This window comes from Hylaeus anthracinus, unplaced genomic scaffold (genome assembly GCF_026225885.1).
Source record: "Hylaeus anthracinus isolate JK02 unplaced genomic scaffold, UHH_iyHylAnth1.0_haploid 11985, whole genome shotgun sequence".
NCBI classification, from domain to species: domain Eukaryota; kingdom Metazoa; phylum Arthropoda; class Insecta; order Hymenoptera; family Colletidae; genus Hylaeus; species Hylaeus anthracinus.
In genome coordinates this window covers 686,372-708,637 of record NW_026534333.1, presented here as the reverse complement: position 1 = coordinate 708,637, position 22,266 = coordinate 686,372, and the positions used below count along the sequence as shown (strand labels likewise).

Below are 22,266 nucleotides of genomic sequence, written 5' to 3'. Positions count from 1 at the left end.
ATTGTTCGTAGATTCAAAACTATTTGGGCGCGTATTGGACTGGTACCGCGAAGCTAAACACGAATTTAGAAAGAAAATTCATTTTAATGACCGCGGACAGCGAATCAGACTCGACGAAGCCGTTTCTATTATGTATAGAATTGTGTAAAATTACGAGTTGGCATATAGTTATTCAGTCTCAATATTGGATGATAAATAAATCTGGATTGCCCTTGTTCATTCAGGTAGTCGCTCGAATTCAAAGTGTAATTTCGATATAAATATTATATGATTCACGATTTATTATTTTTAGGAATGTCACTCACATACGATCAACGAACTACCAGAAGAGGAACTGATAATATTCTCTCAGAAAAATAATAAGAAGGGTATGGTAAAATTGAAAGCTCACCAATCCGAATGGTCTTTGCCATTCGGGCTAGAAGGAATCACCTCGATGTCTTTGATCGTATGCAAAGATACGGAACGTGGACGAAAATATAAAATTCTAACAGAAATCGAGAGTTCCCGTCTTTCGCCAAACTTTACAAAGATCATAACGTTTCTACCTTACTTTTATATCAGTAATCAAACTAAAAGAACATTGAGATTCATGGAAGAGAACGATCAAGCGGACTTGTGGAACGATCTTCCGTCTGGAGAGAGCATGCCATTTTGGCCAGTCACGGAATCGATGAGGATGAGGATAAAATGGAGGAATAGCCAGTTGGTATCTCAACATTTTAGTATTAATCATATAGGGAAGACGATATTGAGAATGGATAACGGCGTAAGTAGTCAAGTGTTTTTAGTTGATAAAGCAAATATAAGAGTAAATGTTAAGAAAAAATTGATTAATGTATAGTCGGCGATCAAAGTAGAGATCGAAGGCGGTGTCAAGTCTCCGTTCTATGTGACATTCCAAAAGAGCATGCCAGGCGATATACCCGTAAGAATAGATAATTTTTGCGATGATTTATTTTTGAAAATTAGTCAACATAATTTAGGACAAGTAGCTCTTATAAATCCCTTTCAAAGTCTCTTATACACTTGGGACGATCCTACGAAACCCAGGGAACTTATTTGGAATGTATATAACAATAAAAAAACTGGATACAACGCTAAATTCGAAAAGGTAAAGATGTGAAATATTTAGTTGAAAGAAGCGCATTATTGCATACTATTTTTTTTTGTTATTTTCAGGACGGATCTGGACAAGAAATCGTGCCCCTTGTGATCGTAGATAAATGCAACGGTATACCAACGTCTGCATCTTCCTTAAAACAGCAGAATAATAAATCGACATGGTTAGAAACCAAGTCTGGAAGTTTCAGCAGTAGCGAAAGCAACGTCTGCGATGACGATATGAAATCATCCGCGTTGAAGCAGGCAGAAACAGACAAAACGATAATTTATTGGATGAGCTACATGGAAGGCAACCAGCGAGTTTTATTATTCACCCAACGTGAAACAGTATTTCTAAAAGCGAAGAATATCATTGATCCCGAGTCTAGCAAAAAGGAGATATTCCTTTCCTTTGCTGGTATTGGCGTTAGCGTCGTAAGTATCTATCGATATTTAAAGTTCAAGCCGTGATTGTATTCTAACATATTGTATGTCGCTGCAGGTGTCAAAGTCTAATGAAATTCTAAAGGAATTAGTATACGCGAATATAACGAATTCTGCGGCTCATTGGGAACTTTACTTTGGCAGAAAATGGAAAAGTTTATCCTTGGAATTAAGCGCTTGGATCGAAAGCAAATATGTCAATTCTTGTAAAAAGGCACAGCTAGAGAACTTGATCGATGTACGTATCTTGTAAATCTTAAGCGAGAAACGAGATAAGTACATGCATACATTTCCAGGTCGACCTTACAAAAATGCACATGACTAAGCCGTTCTTTGGAAAGTTAAGAAGAACCTACTCTCCAGGAATATGGTTACACTGCAGAAAATCTATATCGTTGACCTATTTGCAAGGCTATGTGCATAGAATACAGGTAAAAATTGTGACTCTCGGAAAATATTCAGCTTATTATTCCTTCAAGATATACGAAATACTTGGTTTAAATTCCAGGTAGACAATCAAATTCGCAATACTACGTTCCCAGTAATTCTATACTCAAACTTGCAAAAGAGTATTATTAATCATGCAGGGTGCCATAAATTGAAACATTCTATAGAATTTGCATGTTTGAAACAGAAGAAGCGGAATTACAATGTTTACAAGTGCGTAATCATTGCTAATATATTCGCTCGAGTGAATGTTTTCCACATTATTTGAAGTAATACAAGGTATTTTGCAGAGGTATTTGTGTTATAGTCAGAGAATTTGACCTGAATTTACAGGAAGGTTTCCTTTTGTCTCTGATCGACTTGATTCCAAGGAAACCAGATACTAAATACTCTATTGCCGCAAAATTGAGAAAGGACGTTTCCAGCGTTCATATTTTACCTCCGAATAAAAGTAATTATGTACGTTCAGTAACATTCCTTTTCCGTTCTTTGTAGCAGCAAGTTCTTGACAGTACATTGACAGTAAGATACCGATTGCAGAATTCAACTATTAAGAGGAAGAATGTGATAGAACACATGTATATTTCTCCGATCTTAATACGCTTAATATTGTTGGCTGATACAGAGAGACCTAATATTTATAATATTAGCGATATTGCAGATTACAAGAATATCGTCAGATTTATTTTTGAATATTCTGAGAAAGGAGGATCTGAGAAGCATGCTGAATTCAGGTTCGGGAGTATACGATGCTACGTTTAAGAATTAAGACGATAGTCGTGTACTAACTTGGATGTTTGCATTTTAGACTCCCTTGTTATCAAAGAAGTTTTATCACTGTTGACAATACGGAACTTCTGTCGGATCTTTCGCGATCTTACGAGGCTCAAACTATACAGCAATTTCAGGTTTTAATTCGTTCGACTACCGTTTTGGGCAATCAATACGGTTATAATTTTCGATCGCCGGGCGATAATTTTTACGAGTCTAACACGGTGAGAATTGAACCGAATAACGTTTACAGATATTTTGAAATCTTATTTACTGCGCGTACCAACGTATTTGCAGTTGATCTTGTGCGGAGATGACATAGCAGAAAAATTAAGCCACGAAGTAGCATGTCAATTGGGCTACGCCACCGCGGACACTACACAAAACTCAGTTTTTAATTTCGACTTCGAATTTGGTGTAGTTTCCTCTAAGGTACATCGAAGATTCGACCAAATTCGACAATTCCATTTTTATAAAGAACTCGAATAAGTGGGAAAAGTTTTGTTTCAGATAAAGGAGCCATGTTTTCAAAATAAGGATGTACCTCCTATGAATCCTTCGATTCGTACCTCGTTTTCTACAGAAATTGAATTAGAGACGTGCAGCTTGGTAACTGCATTTATAAATAGTGAGTACAAGAAAACAATCGTGTTTCAATCGAGGCCCAAACATTTTTACTCGATATTGAAACTTCTAGGTATTCAACAAGAAGAGTTAAAATATTTCTTCAAGACGTTGGGAAAGAAAACATCAATATTTTTTAATATCGAAAGTTCCTCCCTCAAAGTTTATTCGAAAGTGATACCGGATATCATAAAAAGGTATCGCTCGAAATAGCGTTCTGTATAACTCAAATACATTTGTATTCGATCTTAATGTTTCAGGGCACAAGAAATAGGTCATAAGTTTATATCCCGGATACGCTTACCGCGTTATGTTAATCCATACAAGGTAAACTTCGCTTGTATTCTAAAAAAATACAAACATTAAGATAAACAATTTTCTGTTGGTAGGGAGTCGAGATATTCTCGGTGCATAAAGCAAGGGGAATGCATCTTCTAAGTATAATAAATAAGAATCCTTGCATCGAGACGGATACGTATTGGGCGCATACTGCGCTTTCTAACGATGGAAAACATATAGTTCTCGTGTCGTTGCAGTAAGTACATAAAAATGATATTTTCTCTCTGTGCAAGATGAACAATTTTCACGTATTCGACGATTTGCCTAGACGATTATATTTTATCGAGAAAGGATGTATCTGGGGATCTTTGAATGTTAAATGGACTCTAGAAACCCATCAATTGCTGTCACCCCCAACTGTAGTTAACAATAAACTTATTCTAAATGTAAACAAGGTATTTACTTTGCGCTAATGAAGACATAAATGTTGAGTAATGAACAGTACATGACGAACTGATCTTACCTGCAGAACGGAGATACTTTGTCACCTGTAGCGGACTGGTATTTGGAAAGCGAGGCGACAGACATTCTGGAGTGGTTGTGTCAAAAAATAAACATAGCCATGATCCTGAACATGGAGAATAGTATATGTTCAAAGCATGTTGTGTAACTGGAATCCAAACTATAAAAAAAAAAAGAGATCATTGTATATTTAATCAGGCACAATAAATTCTCTGACGAACGCAGTACTTTTTCATTTATATTGAAAACCAATACCTAAAAAGCAACATCGTTTCCTACAAGTACAATTGTTTCATTTTCAACTTTCGTATAGTTCAGAAATCTTCTACGCCATCACAAATTTAAGATATTCAAGTATTTCATACTCTCACAATAGTTGTTTTCTTCCCTTAAGTCGCTATATCAAGTTTTGTTTTCAGAAAGTTTAGACATATATGTATGTATGTATACATATATCTGCATATTATATAGTCATTTGGATAAAGTACGTCTAGTTTATTTCATAATTTATTTACAAAAAGTCTTAGTAAATTACACTTACAGGCATCTCCACTCGAACTAAAGTAAATAATTTAAGAACTACACGTATTTAGATATCTATAGAGTAGGATACTTTGGGGCCAGGGAGAAGCTGGGATCAGGGAAAGTGTTCTGTTTAACTTATTTACCTCATCCTCTGTGTTTTATCATTTTCTTTCATCCTCCTCTCACCTAATTATCCTCAAACAAAGTCGAATCTGATCGTTTCTTTTTATCCTTTTGTTTCTTTTTCTTTTACGTACGTTATCATCGTGAGAACTGAAACACCGTTCACTCGTTTAATCTGTTTCTACAAAATGAAAAAGGAAGTACCGGCATGGAAGGTGCGTGAATGCAAATGTCGTCGACTCAACGAACGTTCAAAATTAGTGTGGTATTTTTTTTTCTCTCTCTCTTGTTTTCTTTTCTTTACATTAGGTAAATGTATATGTAAGAAACGTCGAAATATGTGCAAAAGCTGACAATGGGGGAGGGGGGGGGGGGATAGTACTCATTAATTTCTTTTCTTTATGATAACATATGCGCTTTGAAAAGCATAAAGTTTTGAGACTATAAATACATCCCATTAAAATCGTTTAATGGCACGATCGAGAGCTTAAGATTTAAAAATTCCATGTTTTTAACCTTTTCTCTATATGTTCCATTTTTTTTTTTACATTACCATAAAACATTCTAGACCTCGTCTCTCTCCCCATTCCTCCTAGTACATCTCATCGCCCGTTTAAACCGTTATTTTATCGCTATCGTTGCTACTCGTAGATCCCCTCTTAATACGTAGTCTGACATTGTTACGTGTTCGATTTTGATCACAACGGCATTCAATTACGTTTATTCCAAAAACAAAAAATTCTGCAGTCAGATATTACTTATATTTCGGAAATCTCCTGTGTCCGGTGAATCACAAAAAAAAAAAAAAAAACGATATCAGAAATAAAAAATAAAAACCGAAGTTCTACCAAACAAAATATGCGCAATAATTTCGATTAATTTAAACTGAAGCGTGATCGCACTCTCTGTTGAAACTTTCTTAATATTTTTGCTTAATCGCTTACGTTTTACCTGCTCTCAATCACTCTCTCTCTCTCGTAAGCTCGTATATGCGTATATTAGCGGATTGTTTATTTCACAGACACTATTCCCCACCCCTTTTTCTACCAGAACCCCCATCCTTCGTGCACGCAACCGGGGCATTCGTTCCTTCCATTTATTTCTGTTAATACACACGCAAAATGTTCATGCACGTAAAGCTGCACGCGTTCTTTTCTGTTTTGTCTTCGTATGAACAGGCCGCAAAAACAGTTGCCGCAAACTACTAGCGCCGACAAGCTGCGACACACTACATGTATAACATAAGCGACGTGTCTGCGCAAGGTAGATGCGCGGAAGACGTTCGTTGTATACACAAATCCTCCTACGCATCTACATATTATGTACAGATGCGGCATTCGCGTTACACCGTGTTACCGTTTCACGATGCTAATCGTTTCGCGACAGCATTTTTGCGGTCTATCGTAATCGCATTCATTTTCTCCCTCTCATTCACACGATATTCATACTTGTCGAGGCGAATCTGTAAGTTTGTCCTCCACCTGTATCTTTTTAGCTTCCTATATTCGTCTTTGCATAATTTCTTCTTTTTCTTTCGCCTACTTATTCGCCGTAGCAGTGGTCATTCACGTCCTTTCCCCATCCACACATCATTTTCACGTTATTCTTCAATCGTTCTCTTCTCAATTTCGGTTTTATTATTTCCCACCGTTCTTTATTACGCTTTCGCACGTTCTTTCACACTTCGACTCTCGCATCTCTCTCGCTCTCTCGCTCGCGATCATCGGTCTTTTCCTCTTTTCTAACAATGTCTTTCTTCAGTTCTAGTTCTGCCTGTGCTGCTAAAGTCGAGACTTTCGGTGGTCCGCTGCTTTTTCTCTTATATTTGTTAAATTTTTTTTCTCGTTCGCGAGACGGACCACCGTTTGGGGGCGCTCGCGCCGCATGATGTATTTTTTATTCCTTTCGTTTCTTTTTTTTCCTCTGCTCGTTTTGTTACTCCTCATGCGCGGCGCAGTTCGAATAAGATTCAATGGAAGTGTGTGTGTGTGTGTTTGTGTATGTGTGTGTGTTATCTACAAAATATCTTAATTACTCGCTAATTACAGCACAAAACATGCAAATATAAAAATTTGCATTATATTATCGTTAATATTTATATATATAATCGTCACCCCGATATTATCGTTCCGCATCGCACCATTTTAAGGTTCGTCAAACAGATTTTTTTTGTATAGTTTTGTCTCAATCGTCATCGGTATTTTTTTTTTTTATATATATATATATTATTATGCTGCTAATAATCGTTTGTTTCTTTTCCCTTTCTCATCCTCTATTCTCGACGTCTTCGTGTTTTCTCGTTTTCCCTTTCCCTTTCCCTCTCCCTCTATCGCTAACCCCACCCCTCTATATTCTCCTCCACGATTATTTCACTCGTCGTCTCGACCCTTCTTATTTTCGTCAGTTCCACCTCCTTTCCTTTTTTCATTAACTATGTAAATATCTTACACTATCGATATTATTCCAATTCACGAAGGGGGGAGAGGTACATCCGACGCGTCGCATTTAGTCGCGTCGAAGTATACCTTAACTCGCTGCTAACACCAATAATTAACTTTCTTACTTCTTCGAGTTTACTCGATATAAAACTACAACCACACGCTGCCATAGCGTTTATATATCGACACTTTGTTCCTTTTACACGCTCTACAACCAAACCCCGCGTTTTTCATCGTTTCCTCGCTCCTCTATGTGTAATTAAATTCCCTTTCTCTCGCACGCACTCTTTTCTACACCTTTCTATACGTTTCTGTCGCGCTTTCTCTCTCTTGTATTCTCTAAAGAAATAGCAGCCACCGTAATATAGCTGTCCTTTCTCATCACCTTGGGAAAAAGATCATCATTTTACACGAGGGAGGCTAAATAAACACGGCGAAACACACCCGCAGGCCCAAAAAGAAAAAAACTGAGAATACCGTCTTAACAAAGTTACGCGCCCCTGGAACACTGGAACAACACACGAGCAACGATCGCGGCCACCTGTTGATCCAGAATTTGACTCATCACCAGGGCGAGTAGCCGGGATTCGTGTTGCAATAGTAGAGTTCTGTTGTCGGGATGCCTGGCGAGATTTAGCAGGGTGCCAGCCGCGCGTCGCAGCATGTCCAAGCTGGTGCCCATCGATTCGGGATTGTCCCGCAACGCGGCCAGACCGTGTTGATTCGCAACTCCTATCGCGCTGGTCTCCGCTTGCTCGATAAACGCCACCAACAGCGCTACGCACGGTGTTTGGAGAGCGATCGTGCGCGCCACACCGCTGTCGGCTGCGGACAGGAAGTGCAGCAGATTAACGCCAAACTCGCGCAACACCTGCTCCTCGCTCCGACAAAGTAGCCTGGTCAATACGGAGCAAAGTCTCTGGAGTCGCGAGTACGGAGGCGTAGCGACCACGAGATCCACGTTGCACTCGGTCACGCAGAGTTTGCACAAAGCCTCCAGTGCCAATCTTTGCGGCGACAGGGACGAATTTGGGCCCACCGTAGGGAAGGGATCTTGACCGTGGGCGGCAGGACACACCGCCCAATGCAACAACCCGTCCAGAACCGGCCGTGATATCTCTTCCGGATGGTGACTCAGATCCATGTGGCCGGCTATGTTCGCTGCCATCACCAGTACGTTTTCTCTGATGTGATGTAGGAAATCCCACCACCATTCGCTCTCCCCCTGCAGGCTGCTGCAAGAATCCGCGAAATCTGCGTCCTCTTCTCGGTCGTAGTTGCGAGTCTTTTGCGTCCTGACCGGATGCTCGTGATGCAGCAACAGAAGCTTGCCGAGGAGGCTCAAAAACGTCACGTTCTTCGCGAACTCGGACTCGTTGCCTGGTATAAACGTGAGATTCCTTAGTATCGTGGACAGACAGACGCAACGTCGAGCCAGGCTGTCCTGAGTCTCAGTGACGAGGTACAGACTCGCTTCGTCCCTCGAATAACTCTCGTCCTCGTAATCGCTTATTCGTCTCCTCTTCAACGTTCCTGCTGGATCTCTTATTTTTAAACTTGGTCCCTCCGTATTATCGTCGTCCTTTGTTATCGATTCCTGTTCCTCGATCTCAACTTTGATCACGGTTTTATCCAGCTCGACGTTGCTCGTCGCGTCGTTTAGTCCGTTCTGCGTCGGGACGAGTTCCTCGTTGCTCTTCTGTAGGTCCGCGAAGTGTTCGCCCATGTTGTTGTTCACCTTCGACTCGGTTTCGCATTCCTTCTTGAACCCGTCGTTCTTCTTCTCGAACAACTCTCTCGTGAGATCGTTCATCTCTTCCGGTTCCTTTTTGATCCTCGAAAGAACGTCGCTCAACGTTTTCGTTTTCTTCTTCTTGTCCAGTTGTTTCTTTTCGCTGGTTTCCTTCGGCTTGTCGCCCGGCTCGCTAGCTTTTTGTGAAAACTCCGGTGTCTCGAGCGCACCGGGCTCTACTTTGGTTTCGTCCTTGGAATCCGTGCATTCCACCTCTTTTTGGAGCAAAGGCGGCTTCTCGTCTCTGAGGAGACGCGCAAACGGTACCGATCCTATTTCAGACTGAAAGCAGGTTACTATGTACTTGGTGGTGTTAATGTCGACTTGCCAGGGCTCGGTTTCCGACTCGCAATCCTGATGATCCCAAGTCCTCCGAGTATCCAACACGAACAGATCTTCGTCCCTTGGGACGATTTTTACAGGACGACCCCTTCTCGATAAAAATGTGTAATTCGACGTCGCGAGTAATTTGGTTCGATCCTCGGGGTCGATGGGACGAGTCACGGCGCCAAGATCGACTTCGGGACCGTCCGCAGACTGGTTCCAGTTGCGATCGTCCTCGTTCACTAACGGTGACTCGAACATGTCGGACAGAGAACGCGAGAAATGCTCTAGCAGAACGTCCAACAGCCCAGGCAAATGCGTCAACCCGAAATAACTTACCTATAGATTGGTTTGCACTAGTTAGTATTTACGTTCTATTACGCATCGCCAAGAAAGAATAAAAAATATCAACTCACAGAAGAATCGTCGAATAACAAAATATTTAGTACGTCGAGAGCCCAGCAGCTTTCAGCTAATAGCCCCGATCGTAAAGCCATCATGATGCGCCAAGCTTCTACCGGTGCCACGTCGGCTCGCGTGAGTTTCCGTCGCTTGTAAAGAAGCGGAGTCACTGCTTCCACACTATCGGGAGGGAATGTCATTTCTCTCTTTGACGTAGGCTGTTGACTGATCATGGGATTTATCCCGAGCTGATTCTGCGAATTAGATTCGTCGATAACGGCGTGAAAACGCTAAAAATTTCAAGTGTCGAGCAGAGTTAGAAATTATTAATCTACCTGATGAGTTCCAGGTGCAGGATACAGAGGGGACGGTTGATTTGTGTAACGATGATCCCACGGTGGAGGAGCATGTGCTATAGTGTTTAGAGTTGGCTGAGGCGTGGTTCTATTTGGCGGTTGACTACCCCACTGTTGACTACTAGCGATTCCTCCTGTTGGAGGCGTGGAGGAAACAGGACCAACCGGTGGCGTGGGTTGCTGCGACTGTTGTTGCTGTTGCGGCGTTTGCGACTGTGGTTGTTGAGATGGATATTGAACCCTATTGTTCGCACTACTACTATTGTACTGATTGGTTGTATTTGGCCATCCTGCAATCGCAACGTTAACACGTGGCATTTAACATTTTCAACAAAAGGAACATGCTAAATTGGGAATTTCACTGTTAATAGAACGATCGGCTTACCTGGATACGCTGGTCGTTGTTGATTATATTGAGGATATTGTTGGTCTTTGGCAAAGTCAGGGTGACGCCTAGGCGGATTTGGACCTGGTGGTGGCGGTGGCATATTTTTGTTCGCACTTGCGCTACCTGAGTATATTTGTGTTCCTGCAGGAGCTCCGTATCCACCCTTTAACATGGATTACATTTGGCTCAGTAATACGATGAAAAATGTTAACGTATTTATTTATCGAAGAAACAAAAGAGGAAGATAACGTCACCTGTTCCTGTCTGTAGTAGTCTTGAGGGCACGAATAGGACGAAGCAGCGGAAGGCTGGGAAGGCGAAGAGGGTTGACTGGTAGCCGTTTGTTGTGGTACAGTGGCCGGATGTGCTTGCGGCGCAGATGGATAGCTGTTACTTCTCGCGTTAGGTGGTGTTCCCGCTGGGTAGCTCGCAGGTTGTTGACTACTGCTATATCTATTGTACATGTCCTGTCCGCTGGCGTTGTTTGGCGGCATGTTTCCTCCGGGATATCCTCTGTAAAGTACTCAACGTCATATTCCTCTCTTTCTACAAAACAAACCTTGCATAAGTTTTCTTTCTGACCTGTCGACGTCTGGTACGTAAGGTGAATAATGTGACCTCGGTGAATAAGGTTGATTGAACTCTCCCTGTTGAGACAACGTGTTTCCCTGAGGTCGGATGTATTGATCCTGAGGGTAGTTTTGGTAGGAACCTGTGTTCTGGTAACTGCCTTGTTGTATACCTTCAATGCGAGTAAGTTTGTTTCAAGAATGCATTGCAAAATATTTTTTAATTATTAAAACGCTTAGTATCGGAACAAGCTTTACATATTCGTAACACTTTCGACTGTAATTTCAACCCTCTCGAGTAAAAAAAAATGTGTATACAATACCAATAAAAATTGAACGAAACATAAAACTCACATGTAGGTTACATATATAACGAGTGTTGGTAAAATAAAAAATATTCTTTTTAGTCGTTGTGAACGAAATTTTCAAGCGTTCGAAATAAGGAAGAAACTATTTACGATAAATATGTATTTACGAAATATAAAACAGAAAAAATAATCTTTTAATTATAAAATAAACTGCAGAAAAACGAGGATATAATAATTAACTTAGAAATATTACTTGAATAGCTTTCTCACACATGTGAAAGATATAGATTGTCTTTTTCATATTCCACAAATATTGGATACGACTTAACGAAGGACATAAAAGTGCTTCACGGTACGGTCTAACAAACAGCCTGTTTATATATAATAGGTAAACAGAAATGAGGTAATATATAATTTTTTAATTGTAACACTGTCACGAATAACAACAAGAAGAAAATGATAACAGCGAGAAAACACTAACACAAGGGATATCAACGGACAGGAGATATGTGTTTTATTGTAAATCGTGAAAGGAGACAAGGAAGAGAGAAGTACCTGGGGTTCGTAGTGGACCAGGGTAGGGCGTTGCGTTCGACTTGCGAGGAAGGCGTCCCACACCGTTGTCGAACGGTTTCACGCTATTCTGCCCGCCCTGGTTCGAACCACCTGCCAGAACATCATTCTCTCAACCGCAATTCCTTTCACAAGGCTGCACGTACAACTATTACGTTGGTGAGTTTAACGTGGATTATTTTTAACGATACCTACACCAACCTAATACATTGTATCCGACGAAAGCAATGCATATCGATACACTAGAATTAATAAACGTTTTCGATTCGTCGAGTCTAAAGAGCAATCCGAGAAGCTTTCATTGTTAAACGAAAAGATGATTCGGCCTCTGTTTTATGGTCCTTAGAATTCGCTAAGCGATAAAAACTGCCGAGAGTACTATCTAAAACTAACGAATTCTGAAATCGTTTATATTTCCGGATAATCGAAATGATCCAAAAAGATCAAATAAAATTATTTTTTTAGATCGTTTATAACTGATATATACTAGAGTAAAAAATAAAGTACAGGCTCTTTACCTTGATGGGGAGAAGGAGCACTACTCTGGCTCGGAGGTCTAGGAGGAGGAGGTGTATACTCTGAAGAAGGTCCTCCGGGTGTACCGCCAGTATAGCCACTCTGGTAACTTCCGTAACCATCCATGGAAGCATTACTCGATCCAGCAGCAGGGAAGGAGTCTTGTGAATTGGAAGACCCTGAAATAACGAACAACATAAATGTTGAAAAGAGTTTGAGATATCGTCATAGAAAAATAGTTTCGACACCTACCTGGTGAGGGTACAGAGGCAGTTCCCTTCGATCCTTTCTTTTTCGAACCAGCTTCGACTTGATTTATAATGGGTTGAGGATCAACACCTCCCCGATCAAAGTGACACTCGTACGCCAACAAATGCTTCGTATAGTGTTTTCGCAGCGTGTACGCTGCGCTACTGCTCGCTCCGATGCCAAGTGAACCAGCTATGTCTTTCCACGTTTTGTTCTTTGTTACCTATAGAGAATTAACGACATTTTTGCCTCGTTAGTCCTCGCGCCAAGCTTTCCAGAACAAAATCCAAACAGCAAAAATCTGCATCTCGAAAACGCAAAATAAAAAACACGTGGAAACAAATCATTACGGCGACTAATCTAAGACAAATGAAATACCGGCTTGGTAAAGTAACCAGCTCTTTCTTTTACGTCCAAATGCTTCGACTCTTGACCATGCAAGTGTGAAAAACGAAACGAACAGACAAGAGTACAATCGAAACGAATTACCGTTATTATATCGATATTAAAAGTTTATTCTTCGCTGATTATTAGAATAATTCCATATAGCACCAAGGTTTGTAGATCAGGGCGTTTTCCATACGTGTCGAATGACTACTTCAAGAAAAGACGTGTTAAGGCTTCTTTGTTTTTCCTCATACTTCATACAGTATACAAGAAAAAGGTAAGAAAGAAACACTAATAGCAAAAATAAAACAAAACAAAATAAAATAAAGGTACAATGTGAACATGCACAATTCAGCGCAAACATAAAGAAGCGTGTTCTGTAGTGTATTTTAAAGTACTTTCAACAACAGTGGATATTTAAAAATGCCAAAAAGAAACTCGGATGAAGCTCATCCGAGTTGTGAATATTTGGCATATCGATGTGTATACACAATATTTAAAAAAAAAAATGTGAACACATAGAGACAATAAAAAAAACTACGTAGACACCGAGGGCTAGATGGAACTACACTGCACCTTGCATACCTCCATGAAGCCCCCCCTCTCTTTCACGTAGAGGTATAGCCGAAATAGGTCGAGGGGGTTCTTGGAGATGGTAGGACAGCTTGTAATTGGTGTTCTCCGTTCTTCCATAAAGTTAACTAATTTGTCCAGCCATGTTCTTCGATCCATCGAGTCGTCCATTTCGTACAGCTTTGCCAAGCTGTCTGACTTCTGCAATAATTATTAGTAACATCGATTAGTTTCCTCTGTGTTGCATAATAAAAAACGATTCTTCTGAAATTTGTATGTACTATCGCTAAGAACGCATGTTACACGTATACTTTTGTATTATTCTATGTTACAAACTTGAAAATGTTATTACTTTTGTTTGAGTATATCAAGTGTTACCGTAACCCACAGTTTTCATGCAATAAATGCCGCTTTCGTGATATCTATGTTAAACAATGATCGTACATAAAAATCGCATCGAATGTATCATGCAACTAGGCGAAGCAAAATAATGTAAAAGTTCTTTCAATGATCAAACAAATTTACAGATAAAATATTCAAAAGATTTGTCGTGTCCTATATCTCAATGTCTACGTTTGTCAAAGTTGATGAGCAGCGAATGCATTTTGTACACGAACGTAAACGAATAAAAAACGGTATATAATGGTATATGAACTCGACAAGTATATAATTAGCAATCAAAAAATAAAAATAAAAATAAAAATAAAAATAAAAATAAAAATAAAAATAAAAGCACATGGAGAACGTACTAATACTTTATAACGTATAAATGCAAGAGCGATACATGTTTCTGTAAATATATGACATTGAAAACGTTACGATGATGTGTAAAGGATATTTGCCAAGCAAATACAAACATCGATTGGGATTAAACAAAGCTTGAAGCATTCAGTGTAAGTGATATCTTTCGCAACGGTATAATAAATACTTATAGTGAAAAAACAGTAACCTTAGATCTGTATGGGTCTTGAGGCACATGACTGTTAAAAACCTGTAAAATATATAAAATATTGAAAAATCGAAAAGACTGCAGTATAAAAACATTAACCCTGAGTTGTATATCTTTCTTAGAATTTTGACACGGATACATTAAACATGCGTATAAAAGTACAAATATACATACGAAGTAGTGAACTGTTATATCAAACTTTTAAGAATCATCCAATAAAAGAAAATACATACAGGACTAGCAGGAGTACGCGGCCAACCAGGACTGTTCATATCGGGATATTCTTCGTGTATTGAATTGATACTCGCGGCACCAGGAGATGGAACTGTACTTTGCGGTGTAGTCGGATGGCTGTGATACCCTCCTATCATTTCTTTTCGAACCTTTGGTGTAAATGCTGGATCTTCCCCAGAAGCTACGTTAATACGAATTAATGTATCTTTCCATGACAAAAGAATAACCTAATGTATTTTTAACTTTATATACTAACCAGCCGATGCATTTGATAATGTAGACTGTTGAGATCCTTCGTCTAAAGATGTTCCATCGGGACCAGTTGTTATTACAGATGTAACAGTACCACTTGAAGTGGATGTGACGTTAATAGCTGATGTACCTAGGGCAACAATATTTTTCTCAACGAATGCGCATAATTACGCACAGCACGTAAAACGAATGAATTAAACAAATACCTGAAGCAGTAGTAGTTATGCCACTGTCGTTGGAAGTTTCGGTAGTAAGGTCTGCGGAACTGTGACTGGTCGGTGTTGGCGTTGAAGTTGGATGCGAATTAGGAGTAGTGCTCGGCGGAGGCATTGGACTTCCTTCGTGATTCAGTGGCGGTGTGGCTGCAGGGGTATGTAAATGGGGCACATTGGAGCTTGTCGGAGGTGGCTGACTGCTGACATGATTAGGTGATGGTGGTGGAGGTCCCATAGAACTTGCCGGAGGTCCCATATTACCAATCACAGCCACTCCAGGGGTGCCCGGCGGTACCATACCCGTTGTACTACTACCTCCGTAAACCTGAGGTGGTCCCGGGCTAGGTGGCATTCCCGGTGGTACGCTGTTAAATCCCATTTTATGCTAAAAACAAAAAATATATCAGCATCGAATAAACTAACGAATTCTTCGAAATTATCTCGCAAGCTTACCGTGTACGGAGGATATTGCACCAAGTTATTGGGTCTATTAGGAGCCTGATATTGATTGTTCGGTGGTGGTTGCGAATTGGCTGGGGATGGATAACCTTGTGGAAATTGTACATGTGGACGCGGAGGTGGATAGGTACTTTGCGCGTGATAACCCCCAGGCTGACCGGCAGCCGTTCCACCAGCTGCATACCCCATCCCACCACCCATTGGGTTTATTCCACCAAGACTCGTCGAACCGGGTCCTGGTTGAACGACACCAGGACCAGTGTTATTCATTTTGTAGCTATGCATGTGTGGCGAAGGACCCAATGGCTGCTGGTATGCTCCTGTAAATACAAACATTTTCACCGTAAATATTTTCTGTTAAAGGCATAACTTTTTCCCTCTTTCTTGTAAAATTGATTATACGTTTTATAATATATGCTATTCACCTTGGGTTGTCATAGGAGAATGGCTCATTCGTGCTGGTCCACTACCATCTGACTGGCTACTTGACGGCCGTGGAGGCATCTGAACGTTTTGTTGGCCTGCAAGAAAGGGACATACATAGCTTTGTTTAAAGGATTAAAAGAATAATTATAATTGTAATTATGATATGGTTCTATACGTCGACGCTGCACAATTAGCGCGTAATAATTCAAAATGTACAAACCAACAGCAGGGGACATCGAGCGAGAACCTGTAGATCCTGTAGGCGAAGGGGTTGGTCTCATCCCCTGTGAGTTTGGCGTTCCTGGACAAGCTGGTCCATTCGAACTATCATTACTATTTTGTCCAGACAATTCCTACAATACAAAATCGAAGAAATGTATTAGATAAATTGAAATCGAACCAAGATACAATACCCAAAATTCAAGTCAAATAGTATCGTGTTGAATAATATATCGTGCCTATGAATTTGTTCAATTTTTGTATTCGATTAGGATAATAAACAAAATCTATACTAACGTGCTGCATAACATTATTAGAATGGAATGAACGAAAAGCAACTGCGGTAAACGGCAGTGCACGGTAAATGGTTATGTGCACAGAAGTCACTCTTGAGCAATCGCTCGATGCGTTATTTCTCGTATCATCTATCGATCAATTTCTTCGAGCGAGCGTCCCACTAATACACATGAATTGGTATATCGATAAAAGAAAAAGGATAAATCTCGGTGAAGGAACTATCCAAAAAAAAAGGTTAATACTCGTCAAGTATACGTAAAGTTTGTCCTATACGTAACACGCTTTGGTCGCTGTCATATTTTGATCCACGAGAAAATCGAGAATAACTACACGCGGTATTCGATGTACTAATCGTACGGTGCAACATAACACGTCATATACACTGGCACATGTTTCAATATTCATTCTTTTGCATGTGCATTTGTGTATATATACACACGTAACACTTCGCACAGGTCGCCACAATGATACATTGAGAGCGAGAAGGAAAGAGGAGAGGTAAAGAAAGATAGAGGGATAGGCGAAAGATAGACAGATAAACGGATAGAGAGGGGGACGGTGAGGGAGGAAGGAAGGGAGGGAAGGAGGGAGGGAAGGAGAGGAGAAGAGAGAAGAGGAGAGGAGGGGAGTGGAACGAGCGAGGGAGAGGGCGACACGGGCGAAGGGAGGAACGAGAAAGAAAGAGCACATCATTACACCTACCAGACATTGGACAGTTCATCCGTACAGAAGGCGATTAGAGACTTCCTCGGATGTATCACAGAACGTATAGTATACACGGTGTTGGACACAAGGACTCTCGGCATGACGCGAGAATCGAAGGAGAGAGGCGTTACCCCGCGCACTACGACAAAACCCACGGTGAACGATTCGTAGTTTCTCTGTACGATTTTCACATGTTTCACGGGGATCTCGTGTAACAACAACACACCATACTTGGATCATGGGCTGTCGTGATAGTTGGTGGTTCAGAACCACATGAAAACAGACATAATCTTGTAAAATACGCTATAGAACTGCTGCTGGTTCACCGTGTGCTTCGTTCGACCATCGCATGTTGTGTCAATAAGTCCCACAGGCACTTTCGTATCATGAGGGACAATCCTCGGGATATTCTCGGTCCAAAACGGTCACGTTCGATTGTCAGACACACGACTAGTAACAGGTTAGAATTCGGTGGGTTGATCGTCTGCGTGAGTGTACGTGGCCGAGAATAACTAAAAACGTGATTCTTTTTATCGAGTGTTCTGTGACTTCGGTTTACAGATTTCGCGTCTAGCTGCTCGTTGGAGGGCGTTCTTTCGTGGCGCGGCAAGCGTTCGGTAACCGTCGGCCGTTCTCGCCGCTCGTCGGCGAAAAGCACCCGTGTGCTCCAAAAACCCCGAGAGAGTACACGAGAGAGAAAGAGAGAGAGAGAGAGAGAGAAAACTGCTCTAAAGTCCAAACGCTATGGGGGTGAACTGTTTTTATTCGCTAGCAAACTAAATGGAAATATAATGTATCGATCAAATAAGATACATAAATCCTTGTTCCAATTCCTACAGATTTATATTTCTAACGATGTAACTGTTGTCTATGTTGTCTATCTTTTTTCGAAAATTAACGATTGTCGAAAGTTTACGATATTCGCCTCGTGAATGGTTCGAAATATTTTACACGTGTCATTTTCTATAGAAGTAACTGCATAAATAGGGCGTCATCGTATAAAAGGTTGTTTATTAGCGCGAAGCGAACGTGCGTGTTACGTAGTAAACTAAGTAGATAATAAAACAGGAGTAAATTTACGTTGATGCAAGATATCGAGGATATTATATAATAATATTTTTATCTGTCAATGCCGTAACATCGCTATCGCAACAAGACCGATTCAATGACACAATAGCCATTCTAAATTGAAGTACGTTCAACTTTTGTAAAGCATCGCGAGCATCGAAAGCACGCCTATCCAACATGCTGTAAATGGTGTAATAATCGAACGAGAATTTACCGGCACATAAAATGAATTATCTCGTAGCCGCGATGCAAAAACAGAGAAAAAGATGTATGGAATATTACACGGCCAGACGCGTGACTCTCGTTCCTTAACTTACGTAAAAGACACAACTCGTAAAATAAAAGATTTTAATCGATACGCCTAGATTCGCGACCAACAAACACGATTTATGCAGATCTGAAAAGTTACCGATTATGTACGAGGAAATAGCTCCCGTTGAACGTCATTCAAAACAATACTATTCATCGAACGTTTAAACTATTCGACACTTTTCAGCCGCGTCATGGGAATACGAGAAGTTCGATAGCATGTCGCAGAGTGACAGTTGCATGATCTAACGAACCGAATATAGCTGAACGATATAAAACGTCAGAAGTGGTGGGGAGAACTGCTTCGGATACTCTGTTTTCTCCCCACCACCGCGTCCAACGAATCGCACACTCGCTCTTGCTCGCTCCTGTACCATAGGTTACACACGGACCTCTCGCTAACCCGCCCATCTATATTGGAAGAAGCGAGAGATCGAATATACCGTGGGAGGGATGCGTGAGCGCGACACGCGTGCAACTGTGTACGTTTGGAAAGGAGACAGCCAACGGTGAGGGAGGACACACACGTACGCGCGTACACACCGAGAGAGCGAGAGAGAAGGGGAAGTCGCTAATATCTGGGGCTCCAGCGGCCGCGCAACTCGCGCCCTAATCGAACTCTACAAGTCGCTTATTCTCCATCCCCACTTCCCACACCCTGCCCCTCCTTCCGTAGGCAAACCATACTCAAGAGGTCTCCCTTTCGCTCACTCATGCTTGCTCTTTTCACGAGGGAAGTATCGAAGTACCTCCCAACCACTGTATCCAAGATCAAATGGCACTTTATGCAACGCGAAATTAGAATTGCTTAGCGATACTAGCTCTCGTTCGACGTACGCGACTTCGTCCTTTGGCTCTTTCTCGTAATTTCTAATCAACTCGAATCAATCGTCGAGTACAAATATAAAATAACAATAACACGTGCACACACGTGCATTCGTGCGCATGTGCTCCATAATTAAAATTAAAGCGTGATACGCGAAATTCGAAAGAAACGTCAGGGATCGTAATCTTTTTCCTTGCGTTGATAATTGCAAGGTAATCGTTAAGCAAGATTTCTAAGGATTCGTTAGTATCGTTTTAGAGAGTTTTCTACGATATATTATGTTAATTCGGCATTGACATAACTAAACACTCACCCCTGAATCGATTCCTTGAGTATTTGGTGTTGTGGATCGTTGCTGTAGATTGTGAAAACTCTGTAAACAGAAAAAATAAAATTCCTTCTTTTTAGAAAATCCATTTTCGTTATGTATTCCGTACAGAATCGAAATGCTATAGAATCGATAATGTATAATGCTTATGTATACAAAGACGACCGTTTAAAAGGTGGTATACAACTATTTCTTTACAAACAAAAAGATCTCGATTTCCTTACATCTATAAATATATGTTAATTTACGTTATGTTTTGTGATAATTAATACCGTTTCGAAAACTTTGTTTTACGTGCAAATAGGTAATGTAAAATAAAGCGAACAAACTGTTTTGTTTAGGCGCAGAAAAAAATTTACGTACATTCACGATCAAAATAAAACGTTAATCATACGTTCGTACATTTATATCTTCTATGTTCCTTGAGAATATATTCGATAAGAAGTTGGAATCAAAATGTATTTTGGAATAAACAGGGAATATATTATATTACTTGTGACTGGCTGTACTTACTTGTGATTGGCCTGTCGCTTGTGGTTGTGGAGATGCCGAAGGAGGTGGTGCTGGAGATTGAGAAAGTGCACGTTGCGGTGACTGACTGGAAGGATTAGCTTGATTGGTTGGGGGTGGTGGTGGATTTGGTGGTCCACCTTGATTCCAACCCCTCTGTTCTGTATATAGACTGGAAGGATGGCTGGTTTGCGTAGTATAAGAGTTTAGCTAGAACATGCGACAATTGAATTAACATTAATTATAACCTTATCAAAAAATTTATCCATAATTACTATATGATCTGATAAATTTGCAAAAATGCATTATGTAAATGTACCTGATGGTGACTATACGGTGCATGTGGTCTCGTAGGAGAAGAATAACGTTGTGTATATTGTTGATATGGCATAGGAGTCGGAGAACTTGGTCCTCCGGGTCCTGCATGTAGTCTCGGGGATCCCTGTTTATCGTGCAACATATGCAAATATGAGATAATAAATAAACATACATAGCCTATCAAAAACAAAATATTAAAGTAAGGTCCAAGTAAAAATTCAGCTTGTTTTGCTTTTGAAAATATATGTAATGTATTTTACGTAAGGAGGAATATTGTTAGAAAAGTACCGTCTGTGGAGGCCGTTGACCAGGTTGTGGATAAACTGGAGGAACGACCGGAGGTCGCTGTATGGGCCAAGGTTGTTGATAGGGCTCTGGCCCCATTCCAGGATAGTTTCCATGAAACCGATGCACAGGCGTGGAGGCCTGAAGCAACTGATTCAATGTCGGGGTTGGACCGGTAGCTTGGGATATACTTTGTCCCGATAGAAACCTGGGCTGCCCCGTGAAACTGCTCGGTGTAGCTCCTACGTATGCCAATCGCGATTCAATCTTGGAAGCTGCATAATGCTCTTCCATTTCTGCCCGATGAACTCTTTCACTTTCATGTATTAAGTGTTTACTATGATAGTCCAACTGTTTCCCTGGGAAATCTCCATGCTTTCCCACGTACTCTGGTATCTGCTTGCCCGGATAATCGGTCAACGACTTGGAGGGAAACTCGTTCGATTTGTTGGTATACTCGTCGGAGTAATCGCGAATAACGTTCGGCGTAAACGGATGTCCGGGATGGTTCGGATGCCCGGGCGCGTCGAGAGGCTCCTGCTTGCCGATAGATTCTTGAGGCGCCTGACCAGCCTCTCTGGGTGATTTTACTTCACCGGCAGTGTGTCCACCAATGTCCTCGCGGTATTGACTCATCTCGAAACCCGTGTCCCCGCCGCGATTCACATATTTAAGCAGCTGGGCCGCGCCCCGGGGCACTTTATCACCCGGCTCTGGATCCAGCTGCTGCTTCGTGTTAACACTCGCACTATTCCCACCAACTTGCGGACGTTTCTGTGCGCATTTCACGGACTCGTTCAGCTTCACATCGTTTTGTTGGCTCTCGGCTTGCGTCGCAGCCATGTTCTCCTCTCCTCACGGAGCCATCGTCGTCTCATAAACTGGCCAATCGCGGGACCTCGTGTGTCTCGCGTACTATGTGCTCGAAATCGAAATCCTTTCCTGTTGAATCTCTCCTATCGTACTCAACACTTTCCACCACATCCTCAGTCAGACCAGCGAGCACTAAGCACCGTACCAACAATTTTCGCTTCCTGCCGTTTTCAAAGTAGAAGGAACCAAAAAAAAAACTCATACGCGAACGTCAAAAGCAGCGTCGCACGTATTACGCCATCTTGCGGCTTTCCCGTGAACCGTCCAACCTTAAACGCG

General features: G+C 41.1%; 2 protein-coding genes across 7 annotated transcripts in view; one reads left to right on the top strand and one right to left on the bottom strand.

Annotated features, from left to right (window-relative positions):
* LOC128886953 (intermembrane lipid transfer protein VPS13C-like) overlaps nucleotides 1–5,205 on the top strand; it is a 15,172-nt gene extending 9,967 nt beyond the window's left edge. The window contains exons 36-52 of the mRNA XM_054142249.1: nucleotides 12–224; nucleotides 293–769; nucleotides 845–1,114; nucleotides 1,183–1,539; nucleotides 1,607–1,786; nucleotides 1,845–1,979; nucleotides 2,057–2,208; nucleotides 2,286–2,454; nucleotides 2,536–2,729; nucleotides 2,804–2,990; nucleotides 3,064–3,198; nucleotides 3,277–3,394; nucleotides 3,464–3,587; nucleotides 3,651–3,717; nucleotides 3,780–3,925; nucleotides 3,998–4,124; nucleotides 4,199–5,205. Of these exons, the coding sequence (XP_053998224.1) occupies nucleotides 12–224; nucleotides 293–769; nucleotides 845–1,114; nucleotides 1,183–1,539; nucleotides 1,607–1,786; nucleotides 1,845–1,979; nucleotides 2,057–2,208; nucleotides 2,286–2,454; nucleotides 2,536–2,729; nucleotides 2,804–2,990; nucleotides 3,064–3,198; nucleotides 3,277–3,394; nucleotides 3,464–3,587; nucleotides 3,651–3,717; nucleotides 3,780–3,925; nucleotides 3,998–4,124; nucleotides 4,199–4,339 (3,192 nt within the window). The 3' untranslated portion in view covers nucleotides 4,340–5,205. The remainder of the gene's footprint in view (nucleotides 1–11; nucleotides 225–292; nucleotides 770–844; nucleotides 1,115–1,182; nucleotides 1,540–1,606; nucleotides 1,787–1,844; nucleotides 1,980–2,056; nucleotides 2,209–2,285; nucleotides 2,455–2,535; nucleotides 2,730–2,803; nucleotides 2,991–3,063; nucleotides 3,199–3,276; nucleotides 3,395–3,463; nucleotides 3,588–3,650; nucleotides 3,718–3,779; nucleotides 3,926–3,997; nucleotides 4,125–4,198) is intronic.
* On the bottom strand, nucleotides 4,672–22,266 carry LOC128886954 (trithorax group protein osa). 6 transcript variants are annotated; one of them, XM_054142250.1, is made up of 21 exons: nucleotides 21,118–22,265; nucleotides 20,831–20,953; nucleotides 20,515–20,721; nucleotides 19,987–20,046; nucleotides 16,470–16,602; nucleotides 16,249–16,344; nucleotides 15,818–16,143; nucleotides 15,356–15,749; nucleotides 15,154–15,279; nucleotides 14,897–15,078; nucleotides 14,664–14,705; nucleotides 13,718–13,915; nucleotides 12,758–12,977; nucleotides 12,508–12,684; nucleotides 11,972–12,082; nucleotides 11,122–11,281; nucleotides 10,794–11,052; nucleotides 10,537–10,702; nucleotides 10,131–10,441; nucleotides 9,810–10,049; nucleotides 4,672–9,732 (listed from the first exon to the last, which is right to left on the bottom strand). In XM_054142250.1, the coding sequence occupies exons 1-21, from the start codon at nucleotides 21,955–21,957 to the stop codon at nucleotides 7,768–7,770; spliced, it is 6,336 nt and encodes a 2,111-aa protein (XP_053998225.1). In that variant the 5' UTR covers nucleotides 21,958–22,265; the 3' UTR covers nucleotides 4,672–7,767. The 6 variants fall into 6 exon arrangements, with proteins under 6 accessions (XP_053998225.1, XP_053998226.1, XP_053998227.1 ...); XM_054142251.1 differs by having other exon boundaries at nucleotides 13,727–13,915; nucleotides 21,118–22,263; XM_054142252.1 differs by lacking the exon at nucleotides 14,664–14,705 and having other exon boundaries at nucleotides 21,118–22,266.